The following is a 19,446-nucleotide window of genomic DNA, read 5'->3' on the forward strand; positions in this document are numbered from 1 at the left end:
TGGGGCGGGGCGGTGGGCGACAGGGTCGCTGATGGCGGCGGCGTGTTTCAGGGCTGGGCCGGCGGCTACCCCGAGATTATGAAGGAGAACGAGCTGTTCGAGCGCTACTACCGAGAGCTGGGCATCGTACCCGCCGGCGAGTGGGACGCCTTCATGGCGGCGCTGAGGGAGCCACTGCCTGCCACGCTGCGCATCACCGGCTACCGGAGGTAGGGGCCGCGGGGCGGGCGGAGGGACCCGGCGTGCCGCGGTACCCGGGGCGGTTACCGCGGAGGCGGTCCGGTGTCTGCGGACGGTGTGTCAAAAAGTGATGTTCTTCCTCCGATCCCTGTCCCCTACAGTCACGCTAAAGAGATTCTTCACTGTTTGAAGGAGAAATACTTCAGAGAACTGCAGGACCTGGAGGTGGATGGCCAAAGAGTCGAAATGCCTCAGCCACTGAGCTGGTGAGTGACCCGGAAGCACAGTAAGGTACCCGGTATATTCACGACACACGGCCACAGATTGATTTCTTTCTTTTACTGCTGTCTTTTTAACTGTCTTTTCCCCCAGGTATCCTGAAGAGTTAGCGTGGCACACTAACTTGAGCAGAAAAATCTTACGCAAGTCACCACAACTGGAAAAGTTTCATCAGTTTCTGGTTAGCGAGACAGAGTGTGTAAGTTTTAGATAGACTTTACTTTTTCTTCTGTTTTGGTTAGTGCTTTATATAAATACATTATGAGATAGTAGGACTGTACCTTTTCTCTCAAAAGTCAAGTAGCTCAGAAGAATCTGGATATTATGTTGCTGTGATTCATTCCATGACCCTGGCATATAACTGCAATTAAAAATATATTTCCTAAACTGTGACATTTTTGTTTGGGAATGTGGAAATGAGTCCCTGTAAAATGCTTACTTGCTGTTAGGAAACAGATATTTTAATCTGGTAAAAGTGCATGTCTGTGCAAAACGTTGCCTTTAGTAATGGATGTTTTTAATTTGATTGAAGCTAGTTTCTTATCTCTTTGAGCAGAAACTATTACAGTAATTAATAAGATTGGAGTAAATACACAATAGTCAGACATTTCAGTTGTGTGAACCTGATTTTTTTGTTGATAACATTTAATCCAAATTTATAATAGTGTGGTTTTGATTGCTTTATTATTTTAGAGATTTAGAAAAAAATACAGCAAAATAAATGCATTCTTTCACAAGAGTAAAAAGGAGTTTTGTTGTGATTTTTTTCCTTTCAAGGGAAATATCAGTCGTCAGGAGGCTGTTAGTATGATTCCACCTCTGCTGCTGAACGTTAACCCTCATCATAAGGTAACTCTAGAATGTACTCTGTACTAGAGTTTTTTCTAGAAGGTAATTTGATTAAAAATTGCAACAGCAATATCAATGCTGATATACCATTCTGGTTTGTGTTGGTATGTTTTACGTTTTCTGCACATAAACAACAGCAGTCAACCAGTCACTTCTGCCTTTAAATTTTTGTGCTGTACCTTAAAATTTTGAGTTTTTCAGCCTTCTTACCTATATGTTTTAAAGACTCACTTATGCGTACTTGTTTTTATATTAACATTACATAGCATACATAACTTTTCAGTTTGTTTTCTCCAACTATCACCTCAACCCAATGTGTGACACAGGGCTGATCATTATTTTCCATGAGACAAGGTCCTCTTGTCTCTATTAGTTGAGTGATAGTTTCAATCTTGGTGTCAGAGGTGCATCTTGAGTTTTGTGCAGAGTTGATCAGATAATGAATGTGTTTGACTTAATGTAAAACACAAATTCTGAGAATATATCTGCACACATCTTACATTAAATGTAAGTATACATTTTTTGCATTGGATCTTTAATTTTGATGACTGTACTTCAGTAAGCACTTTCCAGAAATGCACACCTTGACCTGCTGGCTTCACTCTCAGTGGGATGCATCAAGAAGAGTGTGGGCAGCAGGCCAAGGGAGGTTCTCCTCCCCATTCTCTGCCCTGGTGAGGCCTCATCTGGAGTCCTGTGTCCAGTTCTGGGCTCCCCAGCTCAAGAGGGACAGAGAACTTCTGGAGAGAGCCCAGTGCAGGGCCACCAAGATAATCAGGCGATTGGAGCATCTTCCTTATGAGGAAAGGCTGTGGAAACTGGGGCTGTTTAGCCTAGCGAAGAGGACGCTGTGGGGAGGATCTCATTAATATTTACAAATATCTAAATGGTGGATGTCAGGAGATTGGGGCATTCCTTTTTTCTGTTGTATATAGTGACAGGACAAGGGGTAATGGAAAGAAACTGGAACACAAAAAGTTCCATTAATACATAAGCTGGAGAAACTGTTTTACTGTGAGGGTGAGAGAGCCCTGGCACGGGCTGCCCAGGGATGTTGTAGAGTCTTTCTCTGGAGGTTTTGAAAACCCTCCTGGACGCATTCCCATGTGACCTGGTCTAGGTGGACCTGCTTCTGCAGGGGGGTTCGAGATTAAGGTCCCTCCCAACCACTACCATTCTATGATTCCATGATACAAGATTTAACAAATTTGCTCATAAGTCAGACTCAGAAGACATACTTTATCCTTCCTTGTGTTGAAACAGGAAATAGCTACTTTAACAATGCCTTGGCTGTTGTCAGCTAGGACCATTTATGGCCCTTAGTCCCTTATTTTCTGAGCTGTTTGTTATGACCAGAATTGCAAGTTACTACTCATGTTTAATCAGTGTGTTCTGTATGTTGTGTCTTTTATGCTATCTGACACAGGATCAGCTCAATGACTGTCAAACCTTTTTGTAGATATGTTTTTCACAATCTGGTTTTCCATCACCATCAATTTACTGGACAGTTTTAGAGCATGTTTAGGCTTGTTCTACAAAATTAAGTAAAAACCAGTAGCATTACATCTGTTACTTTAAACGTAGATATGACACAGTTTTACTGAGTTTTGTAATGCATTAACACTGCGTGTCAGCGCTTACCACACGTTCTCTCTGCATTTCTCTGGGCTCTGTCTTCAGTTTCATCTTATTTGTGCCAGGGGCTTGCATGAAAATCTGTACAAATCCATCCCCATCTTTTATCCTGTTACATGATTTCAGCTAACTTTTACTGGAGCTAAAGCTCCAGAAGAGTCATGTGTTTCTGAAATACTAACTGGAAGAAAACAAGAGAAAAAGCTCTAAACTTCCTTCCTTTAGAAAATAGTGTTAGTTGTCAAATGGTTTGCAGTGAAAGTGACTCTGTGAATGGCTTGATCACAAGCCAAGTTTGTGATGAACCAGGAGGGAGAAATACAATAGGAATCAGGTGCTGGTGTCTATGCTGTTCTGCTGCTTGAGGGCAGTTTGAATACTTCTCAGGTGCTTCTTCTAAGATAAAGAAATGAGCAGCTTATGCTGCCCTGATTTTTTGCATTAAAATGTAAATGTTTGAGGAGGGTAGCAGTTCATAAAACCTACATAATCAACTGTCTTGGATAGTCTCCAATTAATATAGTGATAGTTAATGAAAAATACTGCTTGTTCTTGAATGTAACTTTGTCCTTAATGTGTGTGTGTAAATGTAAAGTTGCAATTAACCTCAGTGGTAATTGCTTGTGAGCTGATAAAAGGATCATATTCCCTTATCTACATTCAGATTTTCAATTTTTAAGTTGATTTATTTAGGACAAGGGGAGATAGCCTCAAGTTGCACCAGGAGAGGTTTAAATTTGAGATTAGGAAGAACTTCTTAACTGACAGGATTGTTAAACGTTGGCACAGGCTGCCCAGACTGGTGATGGAGTCTCCGTCCCTGGAGATATTGAAAATGTGTAGCTAAGGTGCTGAGAAACATGATTTATTGGTGGGCTTGTCACTGTGAGGTTAGTGGTTGGACTCGATGATCTTAAAGATCTTTTCCAGCTGAAACAATCCTATGATTTGTTTCCTACAAACCAAAGTCCTATTTATATTGTAGATCCTCAGAGATAAAGCATACAAAGAACAGAATTGTAGTTTATGTTTTTGCAAATGAGTGTTCAGAGTGATCATAATTCTGCAAGTGTATGCAAAAGTACTTAATTAAGAACACATAGTAAATTTTTCAAGTACTTAAAAATAGAAGGTAGGACTTTTTTTTTAACTTTCTGGTGTTTGTAGATTCTAGATATGTGTGCTGCACCTGGATCTAAGACTGCACAACTCATTGAAATGTTGCACGCAGACATGAATGTTCCTTTTCCCAGTAAGTCTGGAAAAACTACCAAAAACTGTTGTGGCTTTGAATTTCTTGTGGAGTATCATTTTCAATGTCATAGATAAGTAACTGCGTTAAACTTCGTCTTGAATTCTTAAAGTAGCTGTGTGATATGAGATGGGAAGTGTCCCACACTTTGCTTGAAACTTTGTGAATTTCCTTGACTTAAAGGTGTCAGATCAATTATATATATATCTTTACAGTTCAGGTTACAGTAGATGTGATTAGTGCTTTAATTTCTGTGTATAAATTTGGTGTGTAATTTTTGTAGTTATGGTAGAAGAGTCCAAGAGAGCTGGTCAGTCTTCAAGCACCATTTCCTCCAAGTTCAAGACTGGTATATCCCTGCAGGTAGAAAAGTGGGAAAAGGAGTCAGGAGACCTCAGTGGATGAACAAAGATGTGCAAGAACAACTAAGGCAGAAAGCAGCCATCTATAAGAAGTGGGAAAAGGGCCTGGTTTCTTGGGAAGAGTGTGGGAAATTTGCCATAGCATGCAGGGGTGCAACCAGGAAAGCTAATGCCCTTTTAGAATTACACCTGACCAAGAAAGCAAAGAAAAACAAGAAGGGGTTTCTCAGGTACATCAGCAGCCAAAGGAAGAGTAGGGAGAATGAGAGCCTGCTGCTGAACATAAGAGGGTGCCATGGTGACAGAGGATGCAGTGAAGGCTGAATTACTGAATGCCTTCTTTGGTTTGGTCTTTATAGCCAAGGCCAGACCTCAGGAAGCCCAGTCCAGAAAGGATAGGAGGAGGGCCTGGACAGCAGAGGACTTGCCCTTGGTGAATAAGGAAGAGGTTTAAGACTTGTTGGGCAAGCTTAACGCTCATAAGTCAATGGGACATGAGGGGGTGCATCCAAGAGTGCTGAGGGAGCTGGCTGATTTGGTTGCTATGCTGCTCTCCATCATTTTTGAACAATCATGGAGGACAAGCAAGGTGTCTGAGGACTGGAGAAAGGCCAGTGTCACTCCAGTCTTCAAAAAAGGGCAAGAAACTACAGGCCAGTCAGCCTCACCTCCATCCCTGGAAAGGTTATGAAACAACTCATCCTGAATGTTATCACTAAACATATGAAGGAAAAGATGGTTATCAGGGGGAGTCAACATGGATTCACCAAGGGGAAATCCTGTTTGGCCAACCTGATATCCTCCTATGAGTGCATAACTGGCTGGCTAGATGAGAGGAGAGCAGTGGATGTCATCTACCTTGACTTCAGCAAGGCTTTTGACACTGTCTCCCATAACATTCTCATCAGAAAGCTCACGCAGTGTGGCTGGGATGAGTGGACAGTGAGTTGGATCGAGAACTGGCTGAATGACAAAACTCATAGAGTTGTCATCAATGGCACAGAATTGGAGGCCTGTGGCCAGTGGAGTAGAAATTGTGATATTAGGAGTGTGAATTCTTTCGGCCTTTTGCTGAAAATCTACTGATGTACAAAGTTTTTGTTGGCAGTGGGATTTTTCTGTTTTACAAGGGTTTTACTTTGAGAATGAAAAGTTGAAGGACACTTGGTTTTGTCTTATTTGCACTACATGGAAGTTAGAACTCTTGAAAATATTTGTCATATCAGTCAAACCTCAGCATAGTTTACGTTGTATTACATTCAGTAAGAACATTCATAAGCAGTCTTTTAAGTAAAATCTCTAGTGAAAAGTTTACACACCTTCAAATATGAGGTAATAAACTATGCAAAATTTTTCAGGTGTTGAATGCTAAAGCATCTTTCCACTATTTTATGTTCTTAGAGGGTTTTGTAATTGCTAATGATGTCGACAACAAGCGCTGCTATTTGCTGGTTCATCAGGCTAAGAGATTAAACAGCCCATGCATCATGGTGGTAAATCATGATGCCTCCAGCATTCCTAATCTGCAAATAGACGTTGATGGAAGAAAAGAGATCCTCTACTATGACAGGATTTTATGTGACGTCCCCTGCAGGTATCTTGAACATAATCTTCAATACACACACTGCAGTGCAGTGATAGAATTTTTATGCTACTGGGTTATGCTTTTTGAGCGCTTAGTGAGTTTTGGTTTATAGTCATTTCCAAAACAAGTGAATGGCTTTGAACTATCTTAGGTAAGGGGTTACCAAATCAAGATGACCGTTTTTCATTCCATGTGGTACATAAATTGGTTAGCTAAAGGCTTCAGATTTGGAACTTGCACTCAGGATGCTTAAATACAAAAATAGCTTAGAAACAGACAGTACAGCGTAGGAGAACTAGTTAACATGAGAGGGACTGTTAATTTTTGGTTGTTACAAATTACTTGTATAAGAAATGAATTTTACCCACATACAATACAAATCTGTTCATCCTCTGTTGCAGTGGAGATGGAACCATGAGGAAAAACATTGATGTATGGAGGAAGTGGACAACACAAAACAGTTTGCAACTCCATGGGTAAAAATGTTTATTACACATCTGCACTTCTTTCATGTCTCTTTCCTTCTTTTCCCTGATCTTTAATGTATACATGCATTCACATGTGAATATATGACAAAGTGGAAACTAGGAAGAATCACTTTTCTTTCAGATCAAGAGCTTATGTGCTATTCAGAAAATATGTAGTGTTTCAAATGTGAAGAGTGGGGTGTGTGAATCTAAATTGCTTGTATTCTTATGAATATCTGACATTCAGTTAATTTAAATAAGGTAGCTAATAAAACAGAATAAATCACTTGGTTGGGATTCTTAGCGTTTAGGCAGGTAATGGACTCTTGGAAAATTCAGAAGCTTGTAGAATTTAATATTTTTTTAAAAGTCTTTAGAATATTGGAGATAATATATAAATTATTTCAGTTACCTGAGAATGATTTATGTTAATTGACAGTGAATGAGTACTTAGCCTACTGCAGGCACATGGTAAAAAGCAGTGATTTAAACACAGCTTAGAACATTTTATTGTGCATTTGTAAGAACCTGGAAATGCCATTCACCTACTGTGACTCAGGTAACTGATGGTGACTTATTACTGTTTGGTGTCTCTTTCATAATTACAGCTTTTATTTTAGTTGCAAGTATGCAGGTAGGGTGTAAGCTGGTGATCTGGTTTAGTGAATTCTTTTCTCAGAAGGCCAATGCTAGCTAAATGATATTGTTCTATAATATTTGTAATTGTTCCTCATTTTAACTCTAGAGAAGAACAGCTGAGTTTTGGGTTGTTATTTTCCTACTGTTGAGCACTTTATTATAAACTTGACGGGGCATTAGAAAGAACAAAATACAGGATGTCATATTAAAAGTTACCATGCAGGAGTGTTAATATTTGACCTAACTGCTGTTTTAATAGGTGTGACTGTTGAATGTGTCTGCAGTACAGACTGCACTAAGCTGACTTAGTTTAAAACTGTCTTGAATTTGTGTACTGATGACAGCTGTGGAACTCAGTAAATGCTGGCTTAGTCCACGGAGAGTTATGGTTTTGCAATATACCTTAACCTGTAAGAATTGTGGTGGCAAATCTTTCTGGTTCCTGAATGATACCTGACTAGACCAAGAGTGTTCTGTTAGATTGCAGTTAAGAATTGCAACACGTGGTGTGGAACAGCTGGCAGAAGGTGGGAGAATGGTATATTCTACCTGTTCATTGAATCCTATTGAAAATGAAGCTGTGATATCATCTCTGCTGGAAAAGAGTCAAGGTGAGAATGTGAGCTTGGGTGGAGTGGGGAAATCACTTTGGTTTATTTGGTATTTTTCTCAGCCTGAAAAAGAATAAATGTATGCTAGTACTAGTAATAAGGTTAGTGTAGGTAATGTGCTCCTAGTGTGCAGAACTGCAGCAATTTTTTGGTACTGGTTAAGATTTCATTGGTGCTGATATGAGCAGTCTTTTTAAGTGGGCCTAAATTGGGTGCAAGTATAAAAGGTGAAGAAGTTGTGGTAATGATACACAGAAGACTTAGACAGGTCAGTGGAATTAGTGTGTGTTACCTGTGTTCTGGTTCTACCAGTTAGAGTCCATGTTTGGCACATTTCCTTTGGAAAACATGTAGTGGAACATTACTGCTGTTAACTATGGGAGTAAAAAGCCCAGAATATACTTAAGCAGTTAGACGAATGCTGCTGTGGGAGTCAGTAATACCTTCAGCATCCTTTGACACATATTTTGATGTGCTTGAGATGTTAATGTCTTTAAACCTATGGGTTTGGGTTTGGGTTTTTTTGGTACACTTTTGACTTTTATATGAAAGCTTGCTCAAGTTGCTGTTGAGTCTGTATTACCTGAAGTAACAAGAGGTGGAAAAATTGAGATGAACTGGGAAGCTGCATTGCATCAGTTTGTGATAGTAGGGTTTAGTAGCACAAGTTTCTGGTCTTGAGTTGATGGACACTTTTTTTCCTAAGTCGATAACCTGGCTTGGAGACATTTCACTGGATTTTACATGAAAAATTCCTCAGACATTGAGCCTTGTACAGAACAGAAGTAGTTGTGTTGTTCCTGGAGCTGAGGTGCTTCAGAAAGTAGACTAGCCTGTTCTGTGTAATGGTTTCTTTGTGACAGTTACTGTTCTGGCCCCAAATTAGACATGAAATGTCATTCTCTCAGAAATAGCAGTTTAGCTAAAATGCCTGCAGATAATTAGGAATTTACTGTTTAATTTCCAAATTTTTTTGGCAGACTGAGTGAAAGAACAGCATAGACTTGTTTCTAGTAAAACACAGTGTGCTTGACTTATTGAAGGCCATAGTGTTCCAGAGTTGTTTAACCACAAGATTGGAAGGCAGCAAGAACTAGTTTGGATAGGAGCACAGAGCAGTATGGATGTTAAAAGAGGTCAACAATTGCAGTATCTGAGGCAGATTCAGTACTTGAAAGTAAGGCTTTTAACTGACTGCGGCATTCAGGTCTTGTCTCTGCCCAGTGGAGGTATTTTGAATTTGGAGGTTATGAAGTGTCCCAGTGAGTGAAGGTTGTTCTTGGGACTTGGATGTGGATGTAGCTAAAGAAAGGTGAGGTAATGCAGCAGTCTGCAAGGGGCATTGGACCTCAGGGATTTGCTTAGGTAAGTCCAGAACTTTGTTGATTCTTTGTTGTTAACTTAGTTCCTAGCACTGTGTTACACTGTTGCTTGTGGTGCAGATCAGAGATTGTTTTCCCTTTAGGGCTGAAGAAGTAAGTAAAAGTCACTTTTTGTACCGTGTGGCTCTGCTGGGAATTGCAGCACTTCCGACAGACTGTTTAAGGCCTGAGCAGTCTGCTTTGACATCAATTGGCATCAATTGATATCAGTTGATCAGGCATCAATTGAAGATATGCTGTAGGCAGGAATATTCAAAGGAAGGATGCCAACATCAAGTTTAATTGGATTTGAAATGTCATTTTGGGATATGTGTATGATTTCATGTATCACTTTTTTATTAATTTAAAAGACTTACTTAAACTGTCACTGTAAGAATAAAGGATTAGTCATGCAGAATAGATTGATAAATTGTATCCAAGTGGAGGAAAAGCCTGCCTAGCTGTTAAATAACGAAGTATTCAAAATCACAAAACAAGAAATTGTAAGTTTATTCTTTAGAGAGAACACCCATTGAAGCAGTAAGTATTTATATCTTTATTTCTGGGCTTGAAACAGCTTAAAGCTTTTATTTAGTAGATGAAATTATACTCTCTTGTTTCTTGTAGTAATTTTGACATATTTTAGGCACATAGTGTTTTGCTCTGTTAGGTTGATACTACTTACCTTACAGTTGAAATTTTCCTTACCACTTAAAAGAAACAGAAATTCTTTTTCCTCTCACACCAGAATATATTAAGATTATAAGTCTGTAAAATGAGAATATATCAAACATTTCAAAAGGTTTAGTCATCCCAAAAGATGACATGTCTCTGAAAAATACTTGAGCAGTGTAGTAAATCCAAATAGTAAGTAAGTGAGACTTGCCTGGATTGCAGCTGCTACAAAAAGTATCTAATCAGTATATTTTGGTTAATTTCTATCTTGCAAACTTCTGTAGTTATTGTGAACAGTTATTACTATATTTCTTGTTAATTTCCATGGTAGCGATTGTAGCATTTTGCTCCTTGAGAGTTTGGTCCATTGAAAGCAATGGTCGGAGAACAATCTTAAAACTTGAAGGAAAACTAATTTTATAAAAGTTGGTTAAAAATACAACACTCAGGTTGTGTTTTGAAGAGTGTTGATATTCTTGGGATTTCAGGTGCCTTAGAACTCGCTGATGTCTCGTCTGAGTTACCAGGTTTGAAGAGGATGCCGGGAATTACAAAATGGAAGGTACTTTTTTCTGTGAAGTTCTTGGTCTGTGGCAGTGTTTGATTAGAGAAATTATGAAGTATAACATTTCACAACATCTGAGTGAGATTAAGTAATGATAGTCATTTTCTATTCTGAGTTTTAAACAATACAGCTATGTAGAAGAGAGGGTTAAAAGTCTTTCTAATGTTAAGTTCTTGTCTCTTCAACTGCTCTCATCTTTTTCCTCTAGCCTTCTTTGGTCTGCCTGCTATAGTTTCTTAGTGTAGTTCCTTTTTCATTTGTGTGCATGTGTCCTGTAGATGGCAAGGTAATTTCAGCAACTTTTTAAGTTATCCCTCCTTTGTCTTTACAATCAGTGAGCATTAGATGCTACAGTTTTTTAGCTAGTCCATTTGAATCATTTGGAAGTAAAAGCTGTTAAATCCTTTCTGGAAGTAAGCTATAAAACCTGCAGAAGTGTGAGTAATCCTAGAGTATTAATATAATTCTGTGTTTTGTTCCAAGCCCTATGTGCTATTAGTTCTGGAAATACAATAGTAGGGAGGGATAAAACACCTCAAAGCTTCTTCAGCTTCTTGTTAATAGTATAATCAAGAAGAGTGGAGGGCCATCCTGGTAGTAGGGAAAGAAACTTGATTAAACTTTAATTATGAGTGTATGCCTTTGAAGCCATTGGTTGTTCTGTCTTCTACCATTTCACTAGTCTTCTGCAGTCTGCAGGTTTATGTCTGTGTGTAGAACAAGATGCATGCAATAAAGATTCTACCATTGGAAATGCAGCTTAGAAACTAGCTGTTTTCTTTCTTCTTACATTTCTGAAAACTTGAATAGTGTGCTTGTACCTGAAGGATAAATGTAATTTGCATGATCTTGGCTCTATGATCTTAGTTCTACTTCTTGTATTGTAGAAAGCTAGAAAATATATATACATAGAGATCACTAAGAGTATATTTTATTCCCTATTAAATTTGTTTCTGTGTTTGCAGTTGAAATGTATATCTCTTGAATGAGTATTTTAAAAAGTAGGGTGGTAAATTCTGTTAAAGTTTTGCAAGACTTTCTTCAGCTCTTATTTTCTACTACTGTATTTTTTCAAGCCTCATTGGCTAGCTTGTCATTGAATTGCTTTGCTGCTGTTTTTACTTGATGTAGTTGTTTGTTCCCTGGTGAAAATGTCTATTCAGTGTGAATTCTGCAACTCAGTGATTTCATTGAATATTGCTGAGCATCAGTTGACTGTAAATCTCTGGAAACAGCAAAATAAAAATAAGGTGTTGTATGTGGAACACTTAGGCTGTTGGAAACAGCATTCGGTACTCTCTCCGTGAGCTAGACAATGAATGAACTCCAATGAACTATTTCAGAGCCTTGAAAGAAGACTCTAGATCTAGTAATCTACTCCTGCAACACTTTTAGTCTTCATTCTGCCATAACTAGAGGCTAGTGAATATGCAATAAAGAAGAGTTCATCATGTTCTTTAATGCTTTGGCATTCTGCAGCTTATATTGTGTGATTAAACTGTTAAACCAAAGCTGAACAGAGAAATGCTGTTAGACAGTTATTCCTGTATATTCCAGTTATTCCAAAATAGTTCTAGACTTGTTTGCAGTTCCAGTTGTTTATCAGTCTCATTATTTGTTTATCTCAAATTGAACTCCTGACTTCCAAAGAAAAGCAGTTCAGTATCACAGTCTATTTTAATTCCATCTAGCAGTATGACATGTTTGGACTTGAAATACTAATTCTGAAAGCACAGTCATTTCTATTTCAGGAACATGCAAAGGCACAATATTTTAGGTGTCATCTGATCAGCAGATGAGAAATGCCAGACTTCATGATGCTGAAATCTGTGTTCTGACGTTCTTAGTGAAATTGTAATCTAGATAAATCTTGAATTTTTGTTTCTAGTAGAATTCTTAATTAAACCTTCAAGTCAATCCCAGCGAGATATATGAAAACACTTCATGGTGCTTCCAGTCCTGAAGTCACCACTGCTGTGACTTCTGTTTTTTTGCCTTAACAACAAAAACGGGCCCCACACATCCCCAGATGTGACCTTTCTTACAGTCCTTGTGTCCAGTACAGAACCAGGCATCAAGAGCTCTGAAGTCTTGCTTAAAGGTTGTTCAAATTTGTCTTGCAACAAGAGTTGTTGCTCTAACCTTCTGTTTGTATCTTAAGAGCCCTTGTAAAGCTTTGATGCTTAAACAGAATGAGATGATACATCTGCACAGTATCTTAGAGTGGATCTGTAGATGTGTTCTGAAGTCCTGGATAAATATACAAGAATTCATGGGGACATGGTTCTTCAGTAACTTTCCTTGAAAACATCTGTCTGTGGTCTATATATGCCTGTGTCATGGGGCTCTATGCTTACCAAGCTGGTTTGTTGCACCCTTGGATCTCTTACGCAATGAAATCGGTATTTCTTGTTTCTGATCTCTATTAAGACTGCAGTAGCCCTTTTCCTTTGTATACTGCTTGGAAGATGCCTGTAGTAGAACGTTTCACAGCCAGTCTTATGGAGAATAGTAGCGTATCCTAAATCTGATGGCTTACTAGTCTTCTTGTATATTCCACCTCTGTCCTTCCTCTGGATTTTAGTGTTTCGTGTGTTCTAGCAGGTTACCAGAGATCACTGCAGATGGTTCTGCACCAATCTTCACTACACACTTTCTGAGGCATACAAGGTGGAGCAAAGAGGTACAGCTGCAAGAATCTTTTGCTGTTAAACACATGTACAATGCACAAAGGAACAATACACTTTAAAGAACTTCATTGACTATATAACCAGGAAATCACTTAGCTTTTTGGCATCTGAATCTTGGTTTGAAAGTATTTGAAACAAAACTTGTAAAATGGTGATATATGTTCTTCAGTGTATTTATTTTTACTCCTTTGAATTAAGGTAATGCTGAAAGATGGACAGTGGTTTGAAGAGTGGAAAGATGTGCCTTCAAATAGACAAACACAAATACGTCCCACTATGTTTCCAATAAAAGATGAAGAGAAACTAAAGGCAATGAGTTTAGAGCGTTGGTAAGTTTTCCCAGAGATTTTATGAGATTTTGATGGTTACCTTGTTTGATGGTGGACAAATTATAACTGTGTCAGATTAGGAATATGTTGCTGTATAGACGTATGCTTGGTGGAATATATTTTGATCTCTTCATATGTAATGGTAGTATATAATAATTAAATTCCAGTGAACTGAGAGAAATTATTGAAAGTTGCAAATTCTTTGCATCTGACAGAGATACATAGTCAAAATGACTGGAAAAGTATGTAAAACTCTGTAACATTTTAAATGCGACTTACTTGCTATGAGAGACTTTCCATAGCTATTCTAAAAATAGTGTTTGGAAATAAGTCACTAAAACTCAGATGTGAATGGTCAAACGAATGCATTGCATTGATGCAAGTTACTTTTCCAGAATGCTCTATTTTAGATTTTGTTTCTAGCTTGATGAATTAAATCTGCACAGTTCTACTGTGAATACTTATTTTACCCTGGAAGTAAATGTAAAAGTGACAGCTTTTGTAAACACAGCTTTTGTGACCGCTTTATGAAAGCATGAACACTGATGATGAATATGCTGCAACTTTTTTTTATTCCCCTCTTTAGTCTTAGGATATTACCACATCACCAGAACACAGGAGGTTTCTTTGTGGCTGTGTTAATTAAAAAATCTCCAATGCCATGGAATAAACGCCAGCCTAAGGTGACTTCTTTTAACAGAGCTAAAATGTTAATTTCTAATAACATTTCTGGGTTGATTTTTTTTTTTTTTTTTGAAAGCTTACATAGTAGAAAATATAACTGTTTTGTATCTGCCTTTTAGTTCAATCTGTCAATTAAAAATAAATTCCTAAATCCCTTAAGAACTTTAAAATAAAATCTCCTTTCAAAATAGAAAAAAGAGGTATATTTATAAATCAGAGTAAAATAACAAGATAAAACTTTAACCCAAAATTGAAACTTTGACAGAATGACAGAAGCAGATTAGACTGGATAGCTAAAACTGTCAGCTTCCTTCAGCTGTGTGTTGTCTATCTGCTGAGGGCTTTTCTGCTGCATTGTAAGCTAATTCTGATTTCATTTTATCTTACTATGTGGCTGATTGCTCAAGAGTGATTCACTAGCAGATTAGTCTGGCAGATCAGCAGCAAGGGGAATGGATGTAAAACTGTTAGGAGCAGCAGTAGCTTTAGCCATCTGACTTTAATCCATTTGTTGTTAATTGTCTTTAAAATCCTGTCAATAGGATTTTAAGTTGACACAATTTATATGCTCTCTTAGCTTGTTCATCTTTTACAGAACCTTCTTCTGTGAATACCTTTTAACTGTTTCTGCTTATTTGATTTGCTTCATTAGGACATCTTGCGAGTAAAGTGTATATGGCAGCAAGAAAAAAGCATTTATTCAGAAGCAAGCATAATTCAAATAGTTTATGTTGTTCCAAATTTAATGTTGTAGCACTCTTAGAGAAAGTGTGCAGCAGCAGGATGTGAGTCACTTTGAGTGCTGGAAGGAAAGCAGCAGATCCTGACTTAAAATAGTCTTCTCTGTGCTTGAACGTGATTTTGTAAATTATACAAAAATAGCCTTCTTGGGCAATTGGTAAGAAATTGTCTGGATCAATACTAGAGGTAAATGCAATTTATGATGATGTGTTTACTTGGTAATCAAATTAATTTCCTAAATGGATCTGTTTAAGCACTCACAAATTGGTAAGAATTAACTACATGCAAAGAGAGAGCATAGGTACTTCTTGTTATAAGTTATACACTGTCTTTTCTTTGTTGAAAATGTACTGTAATTTAAAATAGGTTCATCGGAAGTTACCCCAAAGAGCAGGAGATACTGAAGTGACAGCAGCTAATTCAGATAATGATTCTGAATGTATTGCTGAAGAACCAACAGTTATTGAAAATGAAGAGTCTATGAAAATGCAAGAATTTCCAAATTCAGACACTGACCAAAGCAAAAAAGAAGGAGTATGTGGGTAAGAGACTAAGTATTTGTCTAAGTTTCCTGTTTTTCCTGTGACAACTTAGTAATTACTGAACATTCTATAGTTCTTTTGTTATTGAACTAATTCAGAAATCAGTCAAGAAGAATTAATTATTTTGCTCAGTTGTCCTACATTTCCACTTTTTCTGTATGCATTTCATCAAGTTAAGAGAATAATCACTTTTCTTATTAGCATTTGCAAAGTTTGCTAGTCCTTTTTTTCTCTGTTAAGGAAAAAACTACTTTCAGAAGTTAATTCTCGGAATATATTTACAGTTTTCACAATTACAAGTAAACAAAGATTTCTGAGGGAGTAATTGTTTTATTTTTCAAGCACTGCTTTCACTGTCGGATTTTAAGAAGTTAAATTGTGGGTAGTGTTGTCTCAGTGAAGCATATGAAAATGTCAATATTCTGTTTGGCATCCTATCATTACCATAAGGCAAGCTTTGACTAAATTAACTGAGTATACTGATTTTAAACCAAGTACTTTTACTAAATTGACAATGCAGTGGTTTGGGTGTTTTTTTTAGACCACCACCATCTAAAAAAATGAAGCTGTTTGGTTTTAAAGAAGACCCTTTTGTGTTTCTCCCTGAAGATGATCCATTGTTCCTTCCTATCCAGTAAGAAAAAAAAGTTTCTGTTTTGACAATAAGATTCCTAGTCACACATAAAATGTTTTCCCTAGATTTTCACCAGGTGCTCCTCTCTTCAACACTTCTCCTCAACTCTTCTTAAATGGAAATAGTCACCTGCAGTTCATACTGGAAATGTCTTAGTATATCTTAATGTCTATCACAGCTTGTCTTTTGTGATGTTCTGCATCTTAGAAAGTCTAACCTTTGTGTTCTGGAGCCAAAGTGTTAAGGATTCACATAGATAGATGGAGGAAATACACTAACCTCGGCATTTTTAGTATGTAATTTCATTGTTCAGTTATAATCAATACAATTGTTATGGCGACAGGAAGTTTTATGCATTGGACTCATCATTTCCCAAGATGAATTTACTAACTCGAACTCAAGAAGGAAAGAAGAGACAGCTGTACATGGTTTCTGAGGAGCTAAGGAATGTGCTTCTGAACAACAGTGAGAAGATGAAGGTATGGTGAATTGTTTCAGGTTTTTACAAAAGAGATCATAAGCATCAGTGGATGTTTCCTTGAACTTTATTGCAGAGCTTATTGCTTATATAGAAGATTAGCCTTCTGATAGGCCATTTCTTTTTTAGTCTGAATTAATGTTTTACTCAGTATCCCTCCTCTGTTAAAGAAATGAAGAGTTGTCTCTGAGAGGTAAATAACAGTCTCCCAAGACTAGAATTGATGTGTTTTTTGGCAGATGGAAGGGAACTTAGAAGTAGAGGAAAGGAATGTTTAAGTGCTATGTTTGTAGCAGCATTTTTATGCAGTCTTCAGGTACCATCATGTTTATATTGACACTTAATTATAAAAGCATTAAGAGCTTTGAAAGCCTACCAAAAATAACAGCTAACTTCAGCTCAGTTGTTAGTTGTCTGTGTTATGTGGGGACATTGTTTCAAAGTAATTCCATCCACTGAACATTTGGAAAAGTTAAGCTGAAAGAGAATGGGATGAGAAGTAGTTATTGTGAATTACAGTCATTAAAATGCTAAAGATTTGTCTTAGCATGCAAGCATTGAATGATTTTAAGTTAGAATGAGGTCATATAGTCCATCTTCCTTCCTGTTCATAGTACAGCTAGCTTCAAAGCTAGATCAGATACAGTTCAGAGCCTTGTCCTTTCAAATTTTTAAAATTTCCAAGGATATTGATTATATAATAAATAATTATCCTTTTCTCTCACATGCAGGAAATGGCTACATAATTGGCAAAATTTTTAAAAACTGGTGTATTATATCAGGCAGTGAGCCTTTGGGGTCCCACAAAGGATATAATGTCCTAATATTAAGCTCTTGTGCATTTTTAAAATCCCATCCTTGATTGACTTTCTGAGAATCACCCAGAAAATTCCTAAACTAAAATTAAAATTAGATTTTAATAGTTCATTGCCCTCATTTTAAGACTGACACTTCCTCAAAGTTTTCAGTTTTCAACATGGAAAGGAGTAAAAGGCATTTATGTAGAGAGAGAGAGAACTATGTTTTGGTAGTGGGAATTCCTTTTTTCCTTGAATGAATATTTGCATGAATTTAATTCAATGTGTGGTGCAAATGAATTGATGTTACAGCAGATTTTCCCTTTCTGCCTCCTTTAGTCAAGCCGTTGAGGAAAAACAAAGTTCAGAGTGGTAATTTAGGATTTGTACTCCTTAATGATGTTTATTGGCTTTGCCATTTGCAGGTTATTAACACAGGAATAAAGGTCTGGTCTCGCAACAGCGATGGTGAACAATTTGGATGTGCATTCAGATTAGCACAAGAGGTAATTACACAGCATACTATTTTCAGATGAGACACTGGTTTCCTCTAGAGCCTATGGCACAGCAGGCATTAATTTAGATTAACGACAATTTTCATTTTTCAGTACGGTTTAAATTGTTTTCTGACAACATTCTTAAAATTTTTCCTTTAGAAAGTAGAGATTGACTTTTGAAATAATTATCTTTATTTATTAAACAGGGAATTTATACTCTATACCCATTCATTCATGCAAGGATTATAAATGTCTGCATAGAAGATGTTAAAATTCTGCTAACCCAGGAAAATCCATTCTTAAGTAAATTTAGCAGTGAAACACAGAAGAAAGTCAAAGATATGGGTAAGCCTTCTAATTTGTGCAATGATAAAAATATTATTATACAGTACATGGAAGACTGTGAATATCCTGTCACATAAATTGCATTTGCTAAAAAATTTGACTAAATTTATTCTGAAATATGCTTGTTAATTAGGTAAGCATTACTGAAACCCAGTGTACTACTAGAAACTGTATGCCTTTCTGATCACAGCTTTTAAGGTTTATGAACTCCAGAGAATCAAGAGTTGCCAAATTTGTGTCTTCTGGAAGGCAGCATTTAAAATATCTCATGAACAAAGGTTTTATACACGCTGCTGATCTTTGTGCCTGTTAGTGCTCCAGATGAAGCTTTTTGTTTCTGCAATGGTTTGTCATGATTTTATCTATCAAATATAGTTACTCAGATTTTATTTTCTTTATATGGTTAGCACTGTCTACTCATATTACTTTTTAACTTGTTCTACACTCGATGTTTGGAGAAAAGAAGACTGATTTTCAGTCTTTTGTTTATGTTGCTTTATTTCCAAGTCATCACTGCTCCTTATACTTTAGGCTTTGAGGTAACAAAGTAACAATTTTTCTAAAGTTTTATCTGGCATACTCTTGTGTTATTTTACTGAAGTAAAAGTTCCTTGTTAGATTTGCTGAGTAAATTAATCCACTGTGTGGTTTTGTATTTTAATTTGTTTGTTTGAGGTTTGGGAGTTGACAATTGCTTTGTAACTAACTATGTAAATACATTGGTCTGGGAGAAAAAAGACTATCAGTTTTTATTCCTATAGTTTACTGTACTGATGTAGATGACTGCTAACCATCTTATGCTGTGAGACTGTCTAAAAACTTGTGTTCTTGAACATTTCCAAATCACAGTCATTTTAACATGTTTTGATTTTGTCCCCCCAACTCCCTTTCCCTGTAGTGATGGGAAGTGTAGTTCTGAAGTACAGCCCAGACCCTGAGTAAGTACATGTGTTGCGTTCCACTTTCACAGTTTTAAATCTTGGACCAAAATTTCTTTTCACTCAGCAAAAGCAGAAGTGGAGGCATAGAAATACAGTGAGATCAACAGTAAAGCCAGACAGGATACAAAGAATGTTACAGGGAAAAGAACTATGTTGCCTATGTATTCTTAAAACAGTTGTATGACTTAGCTTTGTAAAGGAAAGCTAGTAGTTCTGCCAGACATTCACTATATCACTGCATGTGATTGATTTGTTTGTTTTCTCTGTGAAGTCCAGCGTTTGGAATAGGAAAGTTAAACTTTTTATTA

The 19,446-nt window shown here is 37.2% G+C and overlaps 1 protein-coding gene across 14 annotated transcripts in view; it reads left to right on the forward strand.

Annotated features, from left to right (window-relative positions):
- Positions 1-19,446, forward strand: part of NSUN2 (NOP2/Sun RNA methyltransferase 2) — a 76,169-nt gene that overhangs the window by 45,406 nt on the left and 11,317 nt on the right. For 13 of the 14 annotated variants that reach the window (XR_009818590.1, XR_009818591.1, XM_061994621.1 and 10 more), the window contains 17 exons: positions 52-209; positions 342-446; positions 553-658; positions 1,237-1,308; positions 4,111-4,195; positions 5,959-6,151; positions 6,544-6,618; positions 7,729-7,859; positions 10,384-10,457; positions 13,349-13,479; positions 14,066-14,162; positions 15,271-15,446; positions 15,988-16,080; positions 16,424-16,559; positions 17,781-17,861; positions 18,059-18,197; positions 19,096-19,135. Coding sequence is in view for 12 of the 14 variants with exons in the window: in XM_061994621.1 (XP_061850605.1) it covers positions 52-209; positions 342-446; positions 553-658; positions 1,237-1,308; positions 4,111-4,195; positions 5,959-6,151; positions 6,544-6,618; positions 7,729-7,859; positions 10,384-10,457; positions 13,349-13,479; positions 14,066-14,162; positions 15,271-15,446; positions 15,988-16,080; positions 16,424-16,559; positions 17,781-17,861; positions 18,059-18,197; positions 19,096-19,135 (1,892 nt within the window). In the remaining 2 variants the exon portion in view is untranslated. Of the gene's footprint in view, positions 1-51; positions 210-341; positions 447-552; positions 659-1,236; positions 1,309-4,110; positions 4,196-5,958; positions 6,152-6,543; positions 6,619-7,728; positions 7,860-10,383; positions 10,458-13,348; positions 13,480-14,065; positions 14,163-15,270; positions 15,447-15,987; positions 16,081-16,423; positions 16,560-17,780; positions 17,862-18,058; positions 18,198-18,387; positions 18,543-19,095; positions 19,136-19,446 lie in introns of those variants that run through there. The other variant, XM_061994633.1, reaches the window with a different exon arrangement.

This window comes from Colius striatus, chromosome 4 (genome assembly GCF_028858725.1).
Source record: "Colius striatus isolate bColStr4 chromosome 4, bColStr4.1.hap1, whole genome shotgun sequence".
In the NCBI taxonomy this organism is placed as follows: Eukaryota; Metazoa; Chordata; class Aves; order Coliiformes; family Coliidae; genus Colius; species Colius striatus.